The sequence below is a fragment of the Schistocerca piceifrons genome, chromosome 1 (genome assembly GCF_021461385.2).
Source record: "Schistocerca piceifrons isolate TAMUIC-IGC-003096 chromosome 1, iqSchPice1.1, whole genome shotgun sequence".
NCBI classification, from domain to species: Eukaryota; Metazoa; Arthropoda; class Insecta; order Orthoptera; family Acrididae; genus Schistocerca; species Schistocerca piceifrons.
Window position 1 is genome coordinate 791,122,261 of NC_060138.1, and position 23,139 is coordinate 791,145,399.

Consider the following 23,139-nt stretch of genomic DNA (forward strand, 5'->3'; position numbering starts at 1 on the left):
GTATTAAAATACGTGTTGTGTGGCGCTGTAAATCCATCGCAAGCAGTACAAGAACAAATGTTTCCCGTGTTTAAAATGAACAACTTTCTTTTATAACAGTTTTACAGCATCCAGGATTGTACACGGGTAGGAGATCCTTCGCTACCTCAGCTTTGCATTGTCAGCCATGTCACATAATGTAACTACTCACCTTGCCTGATGAAATGATATTGCTAATGTACGAACCCAAGCAGTGCGAGAAAGAAAGTCTTCCCAACTCCTAAGGCTGAATCCCTGGTGGTGTATGTCACCCTACAATCTCAGAGTACGTTTTTGTTTCTAAGCACTCTAATTTCGTTGCTAACTGTGTTCCTATAACGTTTGTAGCCAAATATCTGCTGAATAATTTGTTAAGAGACTTTCAGTTGTTCTGGTGAATAAATTATCACGTTGTCTCTATTCCACAGTGGGGCCCTCTTATGCGAAAATAAATATAAGCTAAATATAGCACGTTTATAGCACATACAAAGCTTCTACTGACGTTGATAAAATTTGAAAACTACAGTTTAGTGTACCATCGACCAAAACACAAAATCGTGAGACAGTGAACCGAAGGTCAGGCTGTACATGCAAGGGAGGAGTAAAGAGGCTCTGTCTTTTACAAAGAAATCTGCCCTGCATTTACACAGACAAACCACGCGAAAATTAAATGCTCCCCATAAACATGAGCCCGGACCTTGGCTGCTGGCACATTTGTATACGTAAATAACAGAACTCAGTTGCTATTCTTCCTAATGTTTCCTGTTTCCATGTATGACACTGAAACTGTGGTTACCATTTGTAAATTCTGGTGCTGCTGATTTAAGCACAACCTCCCATAACTTAGCCACAGTAGGGCACAAGTGCACGGCCTTTTCCTATACAATGAGTTAGTTTCTTGTTCATTATAAAACCTGTTTCTGAGAATCTGAAATTATTGCATTAGTCTCCACACTCTCCACAAACTCCCTCTCCTTACACAGCAGTCCTCCAGAAGGCTGAATTGTATATTTGAAACAAAGATCAGCAGTGTAATTGGTATTGATCATTGAGACATACATTTGTCTTTACCATGAGCTCTGCTTATGCCATTCTGTCCTCTAATGTGCACAAGACTGCCACAAGACAACTGCAACAGTTCTGCGAAACGACAAAAGCTCTACACACCTGCAACTGAAACTAAGGATACATGTAATGCAAAACTCGGTTTTTCTTCTTTTAGATTCACTTTGATTCCTTCCCTACTGATTTACTCCCACTGGTACATTCCTGTGAGTGACTATAGGTAACACCTGCTCAATTTTCTTGGAGTTAACTCCCATCCAGTGTAAAATCATCTTGCTAAGGAATTATTCCAAGAGGGCAGAGGTTGAATATAGAAGCTAAACCACAAACAACAAATAGTGTCTATGAATATTTTTGCAGAGCATTAATACAATAAAATCATCATGTGTATAAATTTGAGCACAACATTTCGAAGAGGTTCCACTCTTTCTCTCTCTCTCTCTCTTTCTTTCTCTTTCTTTTGATGTTCTCCAGAACTTTTCTTTGCTAGTAGATGGAAAGAGAGAGTGGTCTTTCCAGAACATCTACCTCTCAATTTGATCTTATGTAGCAAGATGTCAACGACGATTTTATAGCAAACTATGTACTTAAAATTCCCCTGTTTATTGACATAACATCATTGTGTTGAATAACTAAAGAGAAGAAGCCAGGATTGACCATAGAGTTGCTGAATTGTTTCGACAAATCTCAGGATTCACACACTACTATGTACATTCACTGAACTGCTCATAAGAGTTGAATAGTACATCAGGTGAATATAAACAGAGCCTTGACTGGAACCCATCAAATAAAGAAAAATAACAAATGATAATGAGAATTAATGGCACCAAGTATAACAGAATTTATTGCTAAATGCAACACCTTGAAGTTCATTTTCAGGGAATGTGACTAATCCTTTATTTCCAACAGTCTCAAAGATTGGATTCACTCTTACTATATGATTGACTTCGTAGGCTGATCAGTAGCACCTCCTCTTCATGTCTTTTTATTTTGTTCCATATGTAGTAAGGTAAATATTCATCAACATATCTGTTTGTGCAAAATTAAAAGGAGTTATGTCTATCATTTGCTTTGTTTGCAGAAGCAATTTTGGGTTATAAAATGGTCCTGTTATGTGAAATGCTGTTTTGTCATAAAGACCAAAATGTGTTTCAGCACCTTCAGTGGGTTATTTTCATAGATCAGTTATTGCAGAATGAGATCTTCAGTTTGCAGTGGAGTGTGCACTGCTATGAAACTTCCTGGCGGATTAAAACTGTGTGTCAGATCGAGTCTCGAACTCGGGACCTTTGCCTTTTGCAGGCAAGTGCTATACCAACTGAGCTACCCAAGAATGACTCATGCCCCATCCTCACAGCTTTACTTCTGCTAGTACCCAGTTCAAATCTCAGTCTGGCACACAGTTTTAATCTGGCAGGAAGTTTCAGATCAGTTAATGCTTAAAACATGTTCACACTTCACAGATTTGAATAAAGAAATCCCACTGATAATGGCACAAAGGTGCTGAAACAAGTTTGGGTCTATATGAAAAAATAGTGTTTTGCATAACAGTGTTTTTACATATTAGTATCATTAGAAGCAAATAGTGTATTTCCTTCATAACATGTTTGGGCTACCATATGACATGTACAAGACAAGAGTGAATGCTTATAGAAGCAAAAGCAACATTATTTCATTGTTTTTTGTCATCATATTATTGGAAGGGATAAAGGCAAAGACTTTTAAATAAATTTCACACAACTCATATGCATATTTCATGTTTTTAATATTAAACTGTGTGATAATTTCATACAATTATATACAGGTCTCAGTAATTGTTGTATTACTGTTGAACAGATTATCATATTTGTATGTAAAGCACTTGTAACAAACAGTATTTACACATACAAACATTCTAACATACAATGATTACCTATGTGTGACTATTCCTAATGTTCTGGATATTTACACCAAAATATTGACTATGGTCATTCAGTAGAGCTCTGGCAATGAAGCTCATTGTGACCCAGTAATCAAGGAGGATACAATTTGCTCCTCCTGATCAAATAAATGACTACAGCACACTCATACAACAATTTTAAATACAAGATACCAAGATAATTCTCACCAACTGCCACAACTTTTTTTAAAATTTTCTTTCCATTAAGTCTGCATATATAATAGTATACACATATATTCACATTAGCAGATCATTATATGCTGATTATTTTTGTCATCTTATCATTTAGACAGAATCTATCTAACAATAATAAATTCCTTTGCAGCACACAGCCATCAGTACAAATGATGGGTTTGCAAAACATTCATCCTCTAGCAACACTAAACCTAAATGCTTTTCATGAAACAAGCTCTCACATTTAAACATCTTTTGCTCACAGCCTTAATTCTAAAATTATCTGATGCTCTCAGCATTAATTTATTGAACAGTAATAAGATACTCAACACTTCAATAGTACATTTTGCATGAAGTGGGTTTTCATTCTCTTTATATTCACAGAGCAATTTGTAATATACTTTGGACCTAGATGTAATATCAGATTATAATACCAGAACGGTACCCTGACACATCTGCTGCCACTTTTCTGTGGCAAATTACAGTTCTCTTTGGATATAATGCCCATGTATTTCACTAATATAATTTACAACATATTTAAACAGTCAGCTTGTCTTTTATTACAGTAGATTTACAGACACATAAATTGTGGTAGTAATATTTTTGTTATTGTTACTAAGAAGATTTTCTCTCATAACTATCTTTGGCAACAGGCAGGCATTTTAATCTACAACTAACACATAATATTATGGTGCATATTCACACAGATGGGTTAACTACTTAACTTAAACAAAGATATAAATAAAGGAACTGCACTGCATATAATCAAACTGTGAGATCATAGTGTGTCCAACCGAATCTCTGATGAAGGATAAAAATGCCATACAGATATAATATAGTTACTGGTCCAAGATTTTTGAGTCACTAAAATAGTGGATGGTTTACAAACATGAACACATCAAAAATAGTTAAAAGTGTGTAAAACTCTCAACACAAACAATTGATGGCAATTCCTGTAGTGGAATAGTGATGCAGTGTTTACCACACTGATGCACTGCTAACGTTTCTTGGGGTTGGTCCCATTATCGGTGGGATTTTCCCAATCCAACACATTTAAGAAAGCAATATATTTCAGTCTAGGACTAGAAAATAAACATAAATACAAATAAAAAAATTGACAGCACATATAAAATTGATTAATAAATTACAGTCTCTCATATGACACCAAGGATACTGAATTCTAGAGTTGAACTGATTGGGAAAGTGTTTGATCAAAAACAATAGGATAGAGAAATCTTTGTAATGTGTCTCCATATTAAATTACTGGAGTACTACAGAAATATGCAAGAAGAGTATATTTGAAATGAATAATATGGTAACACTAAAATATTTCACAGAATAAAAGTAATTTCTGGTTTCCACTTCTTCTCAGTAATTGAAGATGTGGGCGTGTGAATGTGACTGTTGAAGAATCTGCAAAGTGTAGCTTTTGCTAAGAGGAATGGGCACATTGCAACATGTATCTGTTGTTTACAATGAAAACATAAGTTTCAGTTGTTTGGATTTATGTCCATTCTGTGCAGAAACTCTTTCTTTGGTAAATATGTGCCGACTGCACACGTGGCAATATAAGAGTAAACTTCAGAAATATACACTGTACAAATGTTGTTAAGGTCTACTTGACTATCAGTATTCCACCAGCACACAGAGTTGATGACAAGATGTCTGTGCACTGTCCACCTTCACCCCCCCCCCCCTACCAACACACACACACAAACACATGAAGAAGCATACAACATACTCAATGACTCTCTGGCAATGGCAGACACTATGTGGGATTTCATTCAAAATTATTGGGAGCAACAGTCGACTTCCATTCCAAGTATTCGTCATTTTGTCTTTCAGGACAGCTGTCATCTGAAACCACGTAAAAGGTAACCAGTTTTAGCCACAAAAGGTACGGCATCTTAGTGGTCAATCAGGGCACCAACACTTTCAGCCTCTCATTCTCCTTCAAGACATCGGTGCTGGGCTCGCTGTTGTGACTCGCATCATCTCGGGAAGGCTATAACAGTGAGATACATTAGGGTCGGGTTTCACTAACGACTCCTCCGAGGGTAAGTGTGAGGTATACCGTAGGCGCACATCCATACATGAAGAGAGAGCAATCACTTGTCGCTTGCCCAGCCCATCAGTCGCTGTTCGCCAGTGCCCCTCAGGATCACGCAGCAGCAGCGGTCGGTGGTGGCGACTGCGAGTCCTCTCCCGCGTCGTCCTCCAAGGCCAGAGGCGCTGCGGTGGCGTCTACGTCTGCGCCTGCGTGGCACCCCTCCCTGGTGCGCACGCGCATCTCGGACCAGGCGACGGCGATCCACTCGTTGCGGCTCGCATCGAACCACGTGAGGCCGAGGTTGTAGCGGCCGTTGAGGTTGGCGTGCTGGCAGTGCGAGAACCACCAGCCGCCCTCGTAGTTGGCGGCGCAGTGCGTGTTGCTGATGTCGAGGTCGCGGTCGATGGCGGAGAACTGCATGCGCTGCTGGTACTCGAGCGCGTCGCTGGCGTTGCCGCGGTAGTTGGCCACGTGCAGGCGGTAGCCGTCCGACGCCGGCCCCACGTGGAACTCGCCGTACTCGGCGTGCCAGCGCTTTCCGTAGATGTCGCGTAGGTCGACGCGGAGGCTGGAGCAGTTGGCCGCCGTCAGCCGGTGCAGCGCTTCGTTCCCCAGCCAGAACTCGCCTGCAACACACACAGAGCACTTTCAGACTCTCTGCCTTGTGACATTCACTTAATCTTTGCACTCCTAGTACACGAAAGACCTTGCTAATATTATTCACATACTCTGTCTCTACGATTTTTCTCTCGATTGCCTACCTCATTGTCGTCTAACTGCTGGATGTCGTAGACTACACCGCATCTACCGATTCGTTCTCTTGTGAGCACTATTCCACAGACGTAGTATAGCATCGGATGCTTCTAATTTTCTCTGAACTCGTCATTCACCCCCTCCCTCGTCTCCGTTTCACCGCCACAGAATGCTTTTTTCCAGACAGTCCTTTTCCTGGAGTTCATTAAATTCTACGATTGCCGCCACTTAGCAAGTGGTTTTGCTCACGTATGACTGCATTGTGTCTGTTGAAATAGAGGTGCCTCGATTCATATTTCCAAAATGTGAATGACAGCTTCCATAAATAGTAACACATTCACAGATAAAGAAAGGTCAGTGCGAGAAACGTAATTTTCGCCGTTTGTGTGGGTAGATGGCGTTCGTTGGCGACTGAAAAGGTGACATTTCGGGACAAAAACGGCCGCGGGCGCTAGGGGCTGGCGCTGTCCAATATCCGCGATTGCAGCCGGCGGCGGCGCAAGCACAGACGAGGGCTGCGGCGCGCGCCATTGAGTGGCCTGAAAGCGGCGGCTGCTGCTGCTGCCGCTGGTGTGGAGACACAAAAGAGAGCCGCCGCCGGCAACAGTAGCAGTCCTAATTATGCGAGCGCCCACACACCTCCCACGCGTGCGGACATTTCACCTGCCAACTGTTCAGATAAGCGAGAGCACACAGCTGCTGCGCGCATCCGTTTCGTCTTCATTGTGTTGACCACGAGGCTATAACGCGGTCTTCTTCTTTTTCACTTGTTTTTGGGCGGTCGCACCTGTCTGCATGTACATTCTCAGCGCTTTCAGCGTTATGTGTTTGAACTGAGCTCCATCCGAAGAGGCTTTGGAAGGTCCAACGGTACCGATCGACCCCCATGACATCCTAAGCCGATCGTCGTCACTGGATGCGGATATGGAAGGGCACGTGTTCAGCACACCGCTCTCCCTGCCGTTGTCAGTTCTCATTGACCAGAGCCACTACTTCTTAAACAATTAGCTCCTCCGATGGCCTCACGAGGACTGAGTGCACCCCACTTGCCAAGCGTTCTCGGCCGACCCGGACGGCCACACATCCCACTGCTATGAAAGTCTGACAGCGATTAACTTCGGTATTCTGACGGGGACAGGTGTTACCACTGCGGCAAGGCTGTTGGCTCTTACGTACATGTGCCATCAAAACTGTAGGATTCCATAACGCAAAGGAAATAATAGGAGAAACATTGCGAAAATGTAAAAACCCTACGGGTTAGGCGAGAGCGCTAATGCGCTGCTTCCTGGACTCGGGTAGGCGCGCCGGCCCCGGATCGAATCCGCCCGCCGGCTTAACGATGGAGGCTGGTGTTCCGGCCAGCCTGGATGTGGTTTTTAGGCGGTGTTCCACATCCCACTAGGTGAATACCGGGCTGGTCGCCACGCCTTGCCTCAGTTACACGGCTCGCAGACATCTGAAAGCATTCGCACTACTCCATGGATTACACTTGACACAGACAGTTGGGATACACCGATTCCGTCCCGGGGGGTGCGGGGTGGCGGCAGGAAGGGCATCCGGCCACCCCTTAAATTAACCTTGCCAAATCCGATTAACCACGCCGACCCTGCGTCATTTCGGGAAAAAGGCACAAGCAAAAGAAAGAAAGATTGCGAAAATGTAAAAGAAGCTAACGTAGATGTTGAGTGTGATATTGACGTCGTTGCAGGACGATTACTGTTCACAATATACACCGTCCGTCCAAAACGTTCACAGATTGATTTCGTTCCTGGCGTATGAGCATCGTCAGCGCAGTATTTACGGTGACAGCTTGAACTAACGATTGTAAACAATAGACATGCATTCGAGCAGTCGTTGTGAGCGGGCGCTGTTAAGTTGTGGACGTGCGGCCCTAGCGTGTCGTCGTTGTTCCATAAATCGCAGTGCAGTAACATCCCTAAATGAAGTGCTCAAGGCCATATCTAGAATGTTTCGAAGAAGGTAGAAGTGTGCACAAAGTTTGTTCCGCACACCCTGACCCCCGAAAAAAATACAACGTCGCGTCGACACCTGCAGCATCCTGACTTAATTGAAAAACATGGCCAATTTTTTTCTGGAAAAAAATCATCAGCTGTGACGAGACTTGGTGTTATCAATTCGAGCCAATCAAAAAACGAAATGCAGAAATTCACGCGAAGGGTCAACACTTTGACGAAATAACCGACATTTATGCCAATGTGATGCGTGAGTTGAAGATCCCACAATTATACGATATTTATATGCGTTGAATTCACGTAAGGAGGGGGGGGGGGGGGATGAAGACTATGTGCACCGCCTGAAGCACTAAAATCCCCATCTTAACTTCAGAAAGAAAGTTTCACATATCATCCCAAACTAAAACCATTGTGCAATAAAAATGGCGCATTCTCAGAAGAGACTATATGTTCCGGGTTTCCTGCACAGTTCTGGTATGGTATGGATGATAGGTGCATCACAGTGTGTGAATGAAATGCCGTGACAACTGGCAACATACTCCAAAGTTGCAGAAATTTATAAGGAGTATCGAGACTCGCTGCTGTATGATATTAATTTTTATTTTCTTCACTTTCACCACAGATCCGTTTCAGTTAAACTGCCATGATCCATTGAGTACGATGTGGATGACAGTCTCGTTGTACATATTATGAATTGCTAGTTACGTATGTGTTCTCTAGATAGACTGACATTCTGTGACAATTGTATTTTGACTGTCATTCTGTATTTGACAAATTAAGGTTGTAATTAGTTTGTTATCCAGTTATATAGCTATGATATCATGCGTTTACTAACACAAACACTGTTATGCAATGACGTTTATATTATTTAGTTGTGCCACGATCGCTATAAATATATACTCATATACTATTATGAACATACAGCAATCATTGATATACACATGGCCAACTTTATAACAGTGCTTATACTTTGTAAACATATGACATTATAGCAACAGAACTGTCAAATTACTGTCATAACAAATTAATTACCACCGTAATTCAGCAAATATAGAACGACAGCTAAATATACTTGCCGACAATGTAATATGAATCTCAGACCATCTAGACATTTACACATAAGTAGCAATCCTTGGTCAATGTTCCACTGTAACATAAAAATGTATAATGAAAATGCCACACACACTGTACAGCAGGTCGCTCGATAATGGCAGTTTAGTCGAAACAGATCTGTAGTGGAAGTGAAAGAAATAAAAATTAACAACACACGGCAGCGTCTGGACACCCCTTGTAAAATACGTCACTTGCTGACTTATACTATGCTGGAGGCCCTATGGAACACTATCTACTGTGAAATTTAACACATCGAAGACTAAAAAGTGGAAAGTAATTGTTACTTAAGTAAAAATAAATTTTTAATTTAACACGTTTTTAAAAAGGGCCAAGAAGGGTAAAATAATTTCTGCTAGCCCCATATAGTAAAAACATGGGGCGCATAGACAGGATGTGAGCTACTTTTGTATGTACGTGTTTTTCGTTATAAATCTTACAAATGTTGTCACAGCTACTAAAAATTCACAAGCACAAATTTCCAGGACTGTCTTTGTGGGGTGAGGGATCTGCATGGGGCTAAGAGAAATTATGTTATACTTTTTATCCCTATTGAACAACGCGTTATATTAAAAATTTATTTTTATTCTTCTGCTTCACTTTCTATGTTTGGCCAATTGCCTGCTATCTTCCAGAGCGCCGCTGGGTCGCCGGGCGGTCTAGGGCGTCTTGTCACGCCCCCCCCCCCCCCCCCGCCCCCCTTCCCTGTCGGAGGTTCGAGTCCTCCCTCGGGTATGGGTGTGTATGTGTCGTCCTTAGCGTAAGTTGTAAGTTAGTTTAAGTTAGATTACGTGGTGTATAAGCTTAGGCAGGTCCCATAACACCTTACCACAAATTTCCAAAATTTTTCTGGAGCATTTATTTTGGCATCGATAGCTACGATGCCACAACGTAGGTCCGCTCTGCTAGGTTGGCACTACGAGAGACACCGACGACAGCGCCCTCTAGCCGGTGCTGTCGAGGTCTACGAGCTGCGCGACTGCTTCAGCCAATTTGATCAGGTGCAACCAGCCAGGACACACCGCTTCAACTTCGCACCACCTTGCAAGTTATGTAATATATTTGCATATGTTATCCGCTAGTAAAGGTGCTTTAACTGTGTCTGCAGTACCGAGAGATTAGTACCGACTTGTATTACATTTTCCCGTTCCTACCAACTCACCGCCTTCCAGGTGGGATACAAAATTTATAATTTAGAGCTTTTGGTTCAAATGGTTCAAATGGCTCTGAGCACTATGCGACTTAACTTCTGAGGTCATCAGTCGCCTAGAACTTAGAACTAATTAAATCTAACTAACCTAAGGACATCACATACATTCATGCCCGAGGCAGGATTCGAACCTGCGACCGTAGCGCCTAGAACCGCACGGCCACTCCGGCCGGCTTAGAGCTTTTATCGGAAATCTTTCACCACCCATCATTTTCTCCTATTTTCCTTTATATATTCCTAAATGTTCATTTCTATATCGATCTTCCCTTTACAACCTACCACTCTGCCATAAACCCTCTCAATTAATCAATTAATCAACCTTCCACTGCCGGCTGGAGTGGCCGAGTGGTTCTAGGCGCTGCAGTCTGGACTGATGACCTCAGAAGTTAAGTCCGATAGTGCTCAGAGCCATTTGAACCATTTTTAAACCTTCCACTCTTGTTAGGAATCTCATTTCCTGTTCAAATGGTTCTGAGCACTATGGGACTTAACATCGTAGGTCATTAGTCCCCTAGAACTTAGAACTATTTAAACCTAACTAACCTAAGGACATCACACACATCCATGCCCGAGGCAGGATTCGAACCTGCGACCGTAGCAGTCCCGCGGTTCCGGACTGCAGCGCCTAGAACCGCACGGCCACCGCGGCCGGCCCCATTTCCTGTATTCTACTTTCTTGTCGTCTTGCTGTTGTCCACCATTCACCTCCATAAGTAAGGGTTGGCACTGTTATTGTTTTATAAAACTTCAGCTGGGTTTATTTCCTGGCTTTATATTTTATTTAAATAATTATTTAGAACTTAAAAAAAGTGTTTATGTCTTGCTATCGAGGAAGCTAATTCGGGAGAGTGAACAAAAAAATAAATAAAAAGCGTCTGCATCAGTGCAGTACTTTATGAGCTGTCCGCCCCGGTAGCTGAGTGGTCAGCGCGACAGAATGTCAATCCTAAGGGCCCGGGTTCGATTCCCGGCTGGGTCGGACATTTTCTCTGCTCAGGGACTGGGTGTTGTGTTATCCTAATCATCCTCATTTCATCCCCATCGACGCGCGAGTCGCCGAAGTGGCGTCAAATCGAAAGATTTGCACCCGGCGAACGGTCTACCCGACGGGATGCCCTATTCACACGACATTTACTTATTTTACTTTATTAGATGCTACGCTACGTTGTAGCAGAGGCAGTGGACTACTGACCGGCGGGTGAGCCGAAGCCGGCGGCGTACTCTTGCCAGCGGCGGTTGAAGTCCTCGGAGCCGTCGACGCGGCGCTGCACGACGGTCCAGCCACGGTCGCACCACGCCAGCAGCGGCCGCGATAGCCCGTCCGGGCTCAGCAGCTGCAGGCCGGACGCGTCGCCCGCCGCCGCCGCCGAGCAGTCTGCGAACACACAACGCACCGCGCCGTCAGCCAAACAGGCGGACAACCAGCTGTGGCTGCGCGCACTTCACAGGGTGTAAATACACCGACACCGACACACACTCTCAATGTAAGCAGTAGCCGAGGTAGTAGCAAGGCGGCGTTGTACACAGCCATCCCCGGCACCCCAGCTCCGCGTGTTGTTCAGCCAGCACACAGCGCAAGCAGTAAAGGTAATTTTCAAACAAGAATTAAAGGTCAGAGAGGAAAAATAAATGCTTTAATGTTGCCTATGACAATCGTTATTTCGTCAGGGTCGAAGAAGAACTTGGAAGACTGTAAGTGGGCTGTTTAGGTTTTTATGTCGGTAACGCCACGTAGCGCTCTATATGAAAATCACTGACTGTGCTGTGTGCAGTCTGTGGCTGGTTTGCATTGTTGGAATTTGCTATTGTAGTGTTGGGCAGTTGGCTGTTAACAGCGCGTAGCGTTGTGCAGTTGGAGGTGAGCCGCCAGCAGTGGTGGATGTGGGGAGACAGATGGCAGAATTTTAAGAGCGGACGATCTGGACGTGTATGCGCCAGAAAGAGTAAATTTGTAAAATTGGATATCATGAACTGATATATATATTATGACTTTTAAACACTATTAACGTAAATACATTGCTTATTCCTTATCAAAATCTTTCATTTGCTAACTATGCCTATCAGTAGTTAGAATCTTTTATTCAGCTGGCAGTATTGGCACACGCTGTATTGCAGTAGTTTGAGTAACGAAGATTTTTGTGAGGTAAGTCATTCATGAAAGGTATAGATTATTGTTAGTCAGGGCCATTCTTTTGTAGGGAGTTTTGGAAGTCAGATTGCGTTGCGCTAAAAATATTGTGTGTCAGTTTAAGCACAGTCATTTATAATTTTTCTAAGGGGACGTTTCAAGATCAATCGAATGATACGCATAGTGTCTAGATAGTGAATTATAGGATGAACATCAACGAAAGTAAAGTGAATTATAACAGAACATCAACGAAAGTAAAATAGTAGTAGAATTAAATTAGGGAATTGTACTATGAAATGAGGTACTGTAAATAGTGTACGAGTTTTGCTATTTGGGTAGCAACATAACCGACGATGGCTGAAGTAGAGAGGACATAAAATGCAGACTCGTTATAGTACGAAAAGCCTTCCCTTAAAAGAGGAATTTTTCAACATCTGTATAAGGAAATCTCCAGACTGACTAAATCATAATCGCCTAGTCCAAACAGCTCATGATAAAATTTAGTAAATCTGGTGAGGGTTTGATCCTATACTGTAGGTGTCGTTGAAGAGGGCATTTTTCGAAATTCCACATGTAAATGTGTGAAATAGGAGACGAAAATTTTTAACAAAATTTCACTTCTCGATTAGATACAAAGAAATGCGTGTTAGGGGATTAAAGTAGCTACGGAAATATCACAAAAAGAACGCAAAAGACACGATTTAAAGAAAATCTTGACTGTAACTACCAGAATCGTTTTCTGATCAGAAGCACATTCGCAAAACACCATGCTTCTATGGTCTTAATTAGCGTGAAAAGTTTGGAAAGAATTGCAATTTGTGAACAACACAGAAATTCCATTAAAGGAAAACAAAAACGTGCACGCCATAAAGTCAGGACGGCCATTTGCAGCAATGGCCGAAGAACTGGATAATTTTATATGGCAAGGCGCTTCATACCCTCAAGAATTTTATTGAAAATGATGATTTAGTTTTGGTCACGGTGGGACAGAAGCCCATCCAATTCTTGTGTTGTTGTTGTGGTCTTCAGGCTGAAGACTAGTTTCACGCACCTATCCATGTGAGTCTATTATGTGTTATGTATCATCGTCCCTTGACAAAACTAACAAACTGGTCAGTCTCTTATCAAAAGCACACCTGGCCAGGCAAATATCCAGGTTTATTATGTAAGAGGGTAAGAAGGTCAAAGACTTTTACTGTCCCTCCCAGAACACACCTCCCTTCCCCCAAATGTAACTTACCTCGTCCACACTCAGCACGCCATAAATGCCCATCATTTTAATTATAATATCAGTACAAGAAGTAAAATGTATTAGTATAATCACAATACTTTTTTATATCAGTGTTTCGTACAGTGTTTTCAGCTTTTTTGCGGCGGATGACATGACCCCCATGGCAATGCCCCCGACCTTGCCATACCTTTCGGATCCACACCTTAACCTAGCTTAACTGAAACATCTTCGTGGAAGGAGAACATTTTTATTCATTGTAATGATAGATGCCACGTCAAGATCGCGAATGACTAAGCTTATATTTCTAATATACCACAGAATTTTCCAAAGTTAGCTACCATCATGAAAGTTGATCCTAAAGACCAAACAAACGGAAAAATTCAAGTCAATTTTAAAAAATTTTCTGTTTAAGCTCCTATCAAACCTAGTGAGTTAAATTAAAGGTTACCATTTACTAATAATAATATATCAATCTATCTCATTATGAGTCATGAAAACTAAAAGTGTCTTTTTATTAATAATACCACAGTCCTTCAGTTCCGTGCAATGGTTCCGCTAAGCAAACGCAGGAATTCGGTTTGCAAAGTTCTTGCGCGATGTCTCCGTGGTAACGGCGCACTCAGGTGAATCCCACTCTCAACGCACAGCTACGGGCGGCGCGCCGCTCCCATCTTGCAGTAATGTTTGGAGGACGTTATTTACGGCTGCAAGTGCTCGCTCCTCTTAAATCAAATATACGCCACCGTAACTATGGCAACATTCAGGGGGAGAACTCGCCCGTCTCAGCACCGGTAGCCCATTTACATAGAGAACGGAACTCTGCACTGCAAATAGTATAAAACTCACTCCGGCGTTTTGGAGCGCAATTCAGGGTGGCAGTAACACTGTGATGGAATCCCGTTTGCTTTCGCAGAATCCACGACGCTTCGAAACGAGTTCCAGGCAACTAACTATTCATGCAGTTTGTGAACAAAAGGAATAGAGCCGAATGGAATTAAGAGTATTGTCAGTTGTCACATCCACTTTATTACAGCGTGCATTATGAATTTCTGAGATGGTGTAACATTAAAATTCATCATTTAGTTAGGAATTATAATGTTGATGTGTGCGGCAAAATAACGAGCAGTTCCCTCTCATAGCGATGAAACTGAGTATCTTCTAATACGCTATTAACTACTATATAAAATTTACTTAAGTTGGAAAATACATTTTGTTTCCTTCAGTAGTTTTATGTTTCCAGTTTAACCACGAAAATGCGTTTTTTTTTTTTTTAAGTGATTCGGAGTATCGATAGAACATCAGTATTATCGAAGGGGAACCTTCTCGGTTGCGAAAGAGTCATGCCTTTGATGCGAAAGAGTCATGCCTTTGACTGCCGTGGTTAAAATGTATCTGTCAGCTACGTTTACCTACGAAATTGTGTACGCAACACAGTAACTTCCCAATGTGAAAGCTGTAAGCCACAACTCTGAAAGTAAAAAATGAAAGGCACAATCCAAAACTGGCGCACGTTTCACTTTTCCCTTCGCGTGTAAGGTGTCATCCGCCTGTCGACCAGATGAACACATACATGACTACTACAAGTAGTGTGGTATGACGCTAAGGTAACCTGCGTCTAATTAGATAATAACAAAAATAATACTTCAGCAAACACAGAAATAAATTGTGTTTTGCGGTTTTGCAGACTAAGATTCAAGTTTATAACACTACTGGGTACAGCTTGCTATTCGGCTAGGTAGACGATGGAAAGAAATGCTCATAACATACCTCGAAGTGTTTCCAGCGGTAAAGCTACTGCAGTATGTTTTGGACTGTGGACAAGTGAAATCTGATCAATAATATAGCATTTCCTGTAATCTGTCGTCGGACGCCAAATGCTATAATATACTATTACAACCTGTTTTCATTAACAACTTCTGACATTATTTGGCAGTATATAAACAGGGTGTATCATAATTATTGGCCTAAACGCATACAGTTGAAAGTACACGATACTAGAAGCAAAAAAGTCTCAGCAAACATAGGGTCGAAAATGCATACCTTAAGAGCTACGAGCAATTTTTCATCTTCCATACTGTGAAACAAATTTCTTCTACTGCAAGTTGTTTGCTTTCCACACTTTGTAATTGCTACTTGGTTGGTTGGTTGGTTATTTGGGAAAGGAGACCAGACAGCGTGGTCATCGGTCTCATCGGATTAGGGAAGGATGGGGAAGGAAGTCGGCCGTGCCCTTTCAGAGGAACTATCCCGGCATTTGCCTGGAGTGATTTAGGGAAATCACGGAAAACCTAAATCAGGATGGCCGGACACGGGATTGAACCGTCGTCCTCCCGAATGCGAAATTGCTAGTATGGACCAAAGTAAGAAAAAAATGTCCAGCAAACATGTGCTCTAAAACGTATACCTTAAAAGTTACGAGCACTTGATCATTGGAAGAGTTGTGTTTCAAAGTAGGAAAGATGAACAAGTGTTCATAGCTCTGAAGGAATGCAATTTAGAACACATGTTTACTGGACTTTTTTCTTTTTTTGGTCCATAATACCAGTTCCCAAAATACGGAAAACAAAGCACTTGCGGTAGAAGAGTATTGCTTCGCACTATCGAAGATGAAAAATTGCTCGTAGCTCTTAAGGTATGCATTTTCGCCCCTATGTTTACTGAGACTGTTTTGCTTCTAGTATCGTGTACTTTCAACCGTATGCGTTTACGTCATATACAGGGCGATCAGTTAATGTCTGAAACGCTTGTAGGAATGTTGCAGGGCACGTTGCACTGAGACATAAATGTTAAGAAAAAAAATTCGATATGTTGCGGCGTTCCAGAGTTATTTAATGCTGAAAGGAGACAAGTGAGAGAGCCGCGCGCTCACATTCAAGTGGCCAGCCAGGGGCGGTGTTGCCCAACGAACATATTACTTCCTCCCACATACATCTCATGCAATGACCACGACAAGAAAGATGGAGAAATTTTAGCTAATATAGATGCTTATCGACAATCATTCCTCCCACGCGACATCCGCGAGTTGAACAGGGAAGACTGGATCATTTAGTGGTACCAGAAGTACCACCCCCCCCCCTTTCACACACTGTTAGGTGGCGTGCGGAACGTGACGTAGATGTATATGATCTATCGCGGCCTTTACTTCAAATAATTTAGAAAATCCGCAGTAAACCTTAACCACAACAGCCGGACAGAGCAAATTCCACACTCCCGAATACTAGGTCAATGGCTCTACAACTGCACTGCCCCATTCGGTTGGACCCTATCGTACAGTGTCCTTCGATATATACACAATTTGATGCAGAAATTGCTTACAACGTAAGTTATATTAGGCATGTAACGACAGAACGAGAACAGGCGACGGAAGTGCTCTTGTGTAACGGGGAAAAGACAGTGGTACCAAAAGAACCTTCTGGCACACATCGTAAGGTGTCTTGCAATGAGCAGGTCTAGACATAGACCTAGCGGTGTGTAGGACGGAACTAGAACAGGAGGCGCATGTGATCTCTGTGACAGATTAATATGGATGGCGGTATAGATGTCCGGAGGAGACACGGCAGGGAAGGGACGGCAATATCGCCTGTCGGTGGGTGGTGGGGATCTGTGGGGCAGTAGGGGTGTTTGTGGGGTTGGTGCTGGTGTTTGTGTGGGTGGTGTGGGCGGAGGAGCGCCAGAAGGCCGCCTTCGGCTGCCGGCGGGGCCTCCACGTAGGGCCGTGTTTGCAGCGACCGCACTTGCGGCGAAATTGTTTGTCTTTCCGGAGCTGGCGGGGAACTCGCTCCGTCGCCACGGCCGAGAAACGCGTTTCCAGAAGTGGGCACGTATGCGTGCCGTCCGCCGTTTGGTGGCGAGATGAGCTTCTGCGAACCTCCCGTCAACACGGCGGCACGCTCACTCGTAGAAGGTGGAAAGCCCGACAGGTCAATGTGCGTTCATTAGATGCCGAGCACTCGCGTCAACAGAGACAGGGGGTAGGGAGTTTCTTAACAATGCAACTATCTCGTTCATTGAGGTTCAGATCACATTTTTACCATCATTAAGAAAGAGAGGAAACTCACAAATGATGTTTTCGTAGAGGGAACATCTTTTCCAGTCCCGTTCTAAAGAAAAGTGTCGTAAAATTTGAAACACTTCGCGGATGTGGCCATATGTCGAAATTGATACTTTTGGCTAACTGCCGGTAACTCTACAGTAATATAGGCGAGAATTTAGAAATTGTCGTGCGGATCGGCAAGACTTAAGGGCGGCTGCGGCTCTTAGTGAGTGTGTGCTGACCTTTGGGCAGGCCGGCCACGATGCGGCGGTAGTCCCTCTGCACGGCCGTCAGCTGCTGCACCAGCTGCACCACGCCGCTGTCGTTGCCGCTTCCGCTGCCGCTGGCTCCCAGCACGTAGTTGGCCGTCGCGTTCTCCACCTGCAACAGCGCAAAGACCGGCTCTCACCCTCACTGTGCACACAAATCTATTACCAGCAGATGATTCGTGATAAGATACAGCTTTGTGGCCTACAGAATTTCGAAGCCCTATCTATCTTTCATACGACCACTGCCCTACCAGCTACACTACCCGGATATGGGTAACGGAGTTACTCAAAGCTTAAATTTGCCTTTGATACCCATTTTGTAGTAACAGACGGAAAGTCATCGAGTAGAACAGAAGTAAACTGGCTCCAGGAACACTCTTCTGAGTTTAAACACTTCCGCTGGCCACCAAACTCCCTAGACATGAACATTATTGAGAATATCAGGGATGCCTTGCAACGTACTGTTCAGAAGAGGTCTCCACCCCTTCATTGTCTTACGGATTTATGGACAGTCCTGCAGGATTCATGGTGTCAGTTCCCTCCAGCACTACCTCAGACATTAGTCGAGTCCATGCCACGTAGTGCTGCGGCACTTCTGCGTGCTCGCGGGCGTCCTACACGATGTTAGGTAGGTGTACCTGTTTTCTTGGCTCTTCAGATGTTTGAAACTTGAAAAGGTCTCTGGGATCATGTAGTTTCATCTGATTAAAAGCATTAGAAGGATTGAAATATCCCTGATGGTTCGTTATGCATTTGACATCCAACGACCACTTCACGATCGAGTTCACTGAACTGACGTGAACGACCCATTCCGCTGTTACTCTAATGGCTCAAATGTTTCTGAGCACTATGGGACTTAACATCTGTGGTCATCAGTCCCCTAGAACTTAGAACTACTTAAACCTAACTAACCTAAGGACATCACACTCATCCATGCCCGAGGCAGGATTCGAACCTGCGACCGTAGCAGTCGTCCGCTGTTAGTACTTTACCCACAACCCACTGCTTCCAGCCTCCTTTTTTACTGGAGGGTCCGCCACTCGTGACATCTAGTGGTGAGTTCCGCGTTACATAGGGACGTCCGGATACTTTTGATCATATGGTATACATCAGATATGTGTCAGGTATTGCGATGTTTCTCTCAGGTCGAATTGAAAAGTGGGGTGAAAAAGCTTTTCACATTGCCAATACACCGGCACTTCAATTCCATTTGCGTTGCACAGATAGCCACTGTCCCGCTGCGATGCTACTCTGGAGGGATCGGCGCAGGTTTGCCTAAGGTAAGGGCGTGGCGCGTCCGTGGTGGAGGTGGCAGTGGTGGCAGCGGCGGCGGCGCTCCGGAATGCAATCTCGCGCCGAGAATAAGGGAGGCCGCCTTCCGCAGCAGACGCATTCCTCTGCCGGGCCGCCGTGTAATTCCGCCGGAATATTCGCCGCGAAATCCGCAGCCATACAGTAGCGGCCCACCCAGGGCGGGAATTCGCCGGCGAATCAGGCGTGGCGCCGCTTCCTGAGAATTGGCGCCCATTTTCCGCGTGGAAGCAATTTCTCTGGCGACGGGACGACGCGAACCGCCCTGTCGGCCGCGCATTCTCCGCTGGCGCCAGTCGCCGGACTAGCTCGACGCGGCGAGTGGCAGGTGTTTTTCTGGCGACAGTGACGCACGCGGTCGCATTAGGGGCGCGTCGCCGCGACGCTGAGCGATGCCGCCCGCTATGTTATCCGGCAGCCGCTCTTCCCAGAGTCGCTCCCAAAGAAACTCTGCGCTGGTGAGACTGATGCACGTAGCTGACTAGCGACGTGTATTCTTCACGTCCTTTCACATGAAACGGCGCAATCTGGGATTGGCTATTGTGTCACCAGTAGCATAGTTTATGGCCGCACCCAATAGTTCCTCTTTCTTATGACTGTGGTGGACGCAAAAGCCTGTTTCCGGTGTCTGGAGCATGGCGGCTACGTTCATGCTTTTTTTTAAATTATTATTATTAAGAGGCGAAGCCCCTGCACGCCCACACCGGCATTATGGCCAAATGGTCAACTCAATAGGTCTACTGCCATCTCTGCATAAGGATTAGTTTTCACTAAAGTGTCGCAGGATGTGGGTACTGCGATGTTTGCGTACGTCTGGTTAAGGTTAACCATTAATAAGCGCTCATCTGGAGATAGATTGGGTCGAAGTCGAACGAAGAGCAGCGGTTTACAGGGCAGAGGAAAAAAAGTGATAACGCAAGAGCCAAGGGAAAAAATCCTCTGCGTTAGTTAGATTGGGTGGTAAGAGCAGCAGCGGCTGTCTTGCTGCCTGCGACAGGTCGTGCAAGGGTAGGCTTTGTTAGTAGTGGGTATCATGCATGTCGATACCTTTGACGTTGTGCGGTGGTATTGCTCGGACGTTCATCCTGGACATCGAGGGCCGATCTTCCCGAAATCTTTCTAAATGGGCTTTCAAAAAGAAAAAGTCGATATCCCCGCTAATGTAGTCACAAAATTTCGAAATTTAATTTACCTTCTGAATTATACTGTCTGTCCATACGGAGCGTCTTTCACTAATGGTAAGAGGACTGGAACGCGCCTCAGCTTTTCAGCGACAGATATCACGACTGAGGCCAGACTTTTATCCCGCGTAGACCCTGGTTTCGCGATGTTCGCCTATCCACATGGCTGATATCCACTGTGTACCGTATGAACTTCAACGATGGAACTTTTCGGATGCACTTTCATCTAACCAGACTTACTTCGGCTCAATTCTGTGACTGCACCAATACTGCAGAGATGTCATTAGTCGTATGCTGTTTACAAGTGCGAAATGGGAGAGGCACACACAATCGTATTTGCAACAACTGCAACTTCTGAATATAGAGCTTCCTACTTGTGCCGACATTCTAGTTTCTTTAAGTGATCCCGCATACAATAAAAAGCTTTTCAATAGTTTGTAATAATAACGCAGCACTGTGAATTACATTAACCGCCAATGTATGTTAACACAATAGTATATGTACAGTTATTTCACATTATTCATTGAACGTATGTAACTCTATTGCTCCCACTGTTTTCTTTTTATTTTTTAAATTTGAGGCACCAGAATAATTAACTCTGTTACATTGTCCTGTAAAATTCTACACAGCTTATCAAATACCTTTCTTAAATATGTACTTCTATTTGCACCTTCACGATTTCGCGGCGCAATGACTGCACCATGAAATTTCGAGCGTAGTCGTGTGTAAATTACACTTCTTCTAACATTTCGGCCATATACCGTTCGGACATCTTCAGAGTGAGGCGAGATTTGTTGAAGTATGTACTTCTATGTTTGTTTATATTCTTGGCACTACATACTTTTAATCTTTAATATAGTTAATGTTCTTCCATTGCCTCCTTTAAATTACCAAACCTATTGATTAATATTTTACATGCACGACAATCAACAGCAGCCTCTCCGTTTTGTGATGTATGCCATTCGGGATGTTTACACTTCACGTTCTGAAGTCGAGCGTTTGTGAACACTCGTGATCAACAAAGTTGCTTTTCAAATACATAAACACTACAAAAATCGAAATTGTGTTGTTTTGTTGTTGACAAATGTGTTATTCAGTTTAGTCCTTTTACTGCTTTAGGTGAGAATTGAGTTAGACTGTGACCTCACATCGATAAAGCGGGCAGAGGCTTCACACCTAATCGCGAAGGTGAAGATGATCTTCAATGAACAAAGTGAACTTGCAGAGGTTTAATTCAAGTCAGTTAATGCCATTTGAGTATGGTGTTTCCGTGTGATTTTTGCCCTATCATCATCATTTACTGCGTTAACGGGTCTTTAAGGTTTACAGCTGGAAACGAAAGAAAAAATCACGCTAGAGAAGGAACGTCTAGCACGTTTTCCAGGAGGCTGAGCACGGAGGACTCTGTTAGAAAAGGATCCATCAGCTCGAAAGATGTGGTCAAGCAACTGTAGTCTCTTCCGTCCTAATATTTGGTCAGTGCGTGGCTTTAGAAACCGCTGGTACAGGTCTCCTTTTGTTCTTCGTTCTCATTTACCTTCCATGGTGTTGCAGACGGGTCCATAGATCTTTCGTAGTACAATCCTCTCGAAGGCACAAATTAATCATTCAGTCGTTGGTGGTTTCAGAACCATATAAAAGTACAGCCCGTACCAGTCTCATGGGAATCATATTCTTCTGTAATATTGTTCAGATATAGAACGTGCGATGCACTTCTTTCGTCACTTCACTTTTATTATATAGCATGTACGGAATTCTTGGATTCTTTCGAAGGTATGTCCGTCGACAGCAAAGAAAGGAAGGATGGAGATCTTGATGGCGTGATACGACTAGATATTTTGTTTTATCATCATTGACCATCAGCCCTGTTTTCTTTTCACTGTTGAAAAATCGGAACGTATTAGCGCAAGCTTGCTCCCAGCTGGCGCTAAGAATCATAATATCATCAGTAAATGGCAGGATTAGGTCTGCTCCCATCATTTCCATTTCTATGATTCGACCAGTGTCGCGGCTTACTTTCTCCAGAACCAAGTTGAATAGGTTGGCGCCAGATGATCTCTGTGCCTCAGTCCATTTAGAATATTCAGTGGTAGCGATTGTTGCCCTTAAGACAAAGAGTGTAGATGTGCTGTTATGGAGATTATACGCGGAAGTTGTTAGGAGCCAGGTGGTGGTGGTTTATGGACAGTTAGCGGTGTCTATTTCCCAGTGCAATGGACTTTCTAAAGTAGTTAATATTTTTCGGAAAGTATTAAGACAAATAAGTGCTTTTATTGGCTTCCATGAAGTTTAGACCTGTCTTCCGGGTCAACGTGATGGTTGTGACATTTATTTAGACCGATGTGGAAGATAGTATAATAGCCCAGGGAAAAAAAATTTCCAATTAAATTAGCGAAGCAGCACGTAGAGTAATTTGTCTTGCACATTACATATCGCCAACAGTTTACCGATTCTGGCCGCGGGATGTAGTGAGTCGCTTCGAAAGCGTCGAGGGCGGACGACGTGGACGATTCACGTGTCGCAAACAAGAGTTAAATGAAAATGATAAGAGGCTACCTTTCCAACTATTCAACGTCGTTAGAAGCGGAGCACTTGATCAGCCGCCTTTTAAGCAGCATCGCAGTAATCGCATTAAGTAATTGAGAAAACAGGTCTCGAAAGTAAGACGGAGGTTTGAATCCTCTCTCATAATCA

General features: G+C 43.7%; 1 protein-coding gene across 1 annotated transcript in view; it reads right to left on the reverse strand.

The window, feature by feature from the left end:
* Positions 1-2,829: 2,829 nt before the first annotated feature.
* LOC124775106 (protein scabrous) overlaps positions 2,830-23,139 on the reverse strand; it is a 203,844-nt gene continuing 183,534 nt past the window's right edge. Inside the window, exons 6-8 of the mRNA XM_047249935.1 lie at positions 17,927-18,065; positions 11,485-11,667; positions 2,830-5,872 (exon numbers count right to left, since the gene is read on the reverse strand). Of these exons, the coding sequence (XP_047105891.1) occupies positions 5,358-5,872; positions 11,485-11,667; positions 17,927-18,065 (837 nt within the window). The 3' untranslated portion in view covers positions 2,830-5,357. The remainder of the gene's footprint in view (positions 5,873-11,484; positions 11,668-17,926; positions 18,066-23,139) is intronic.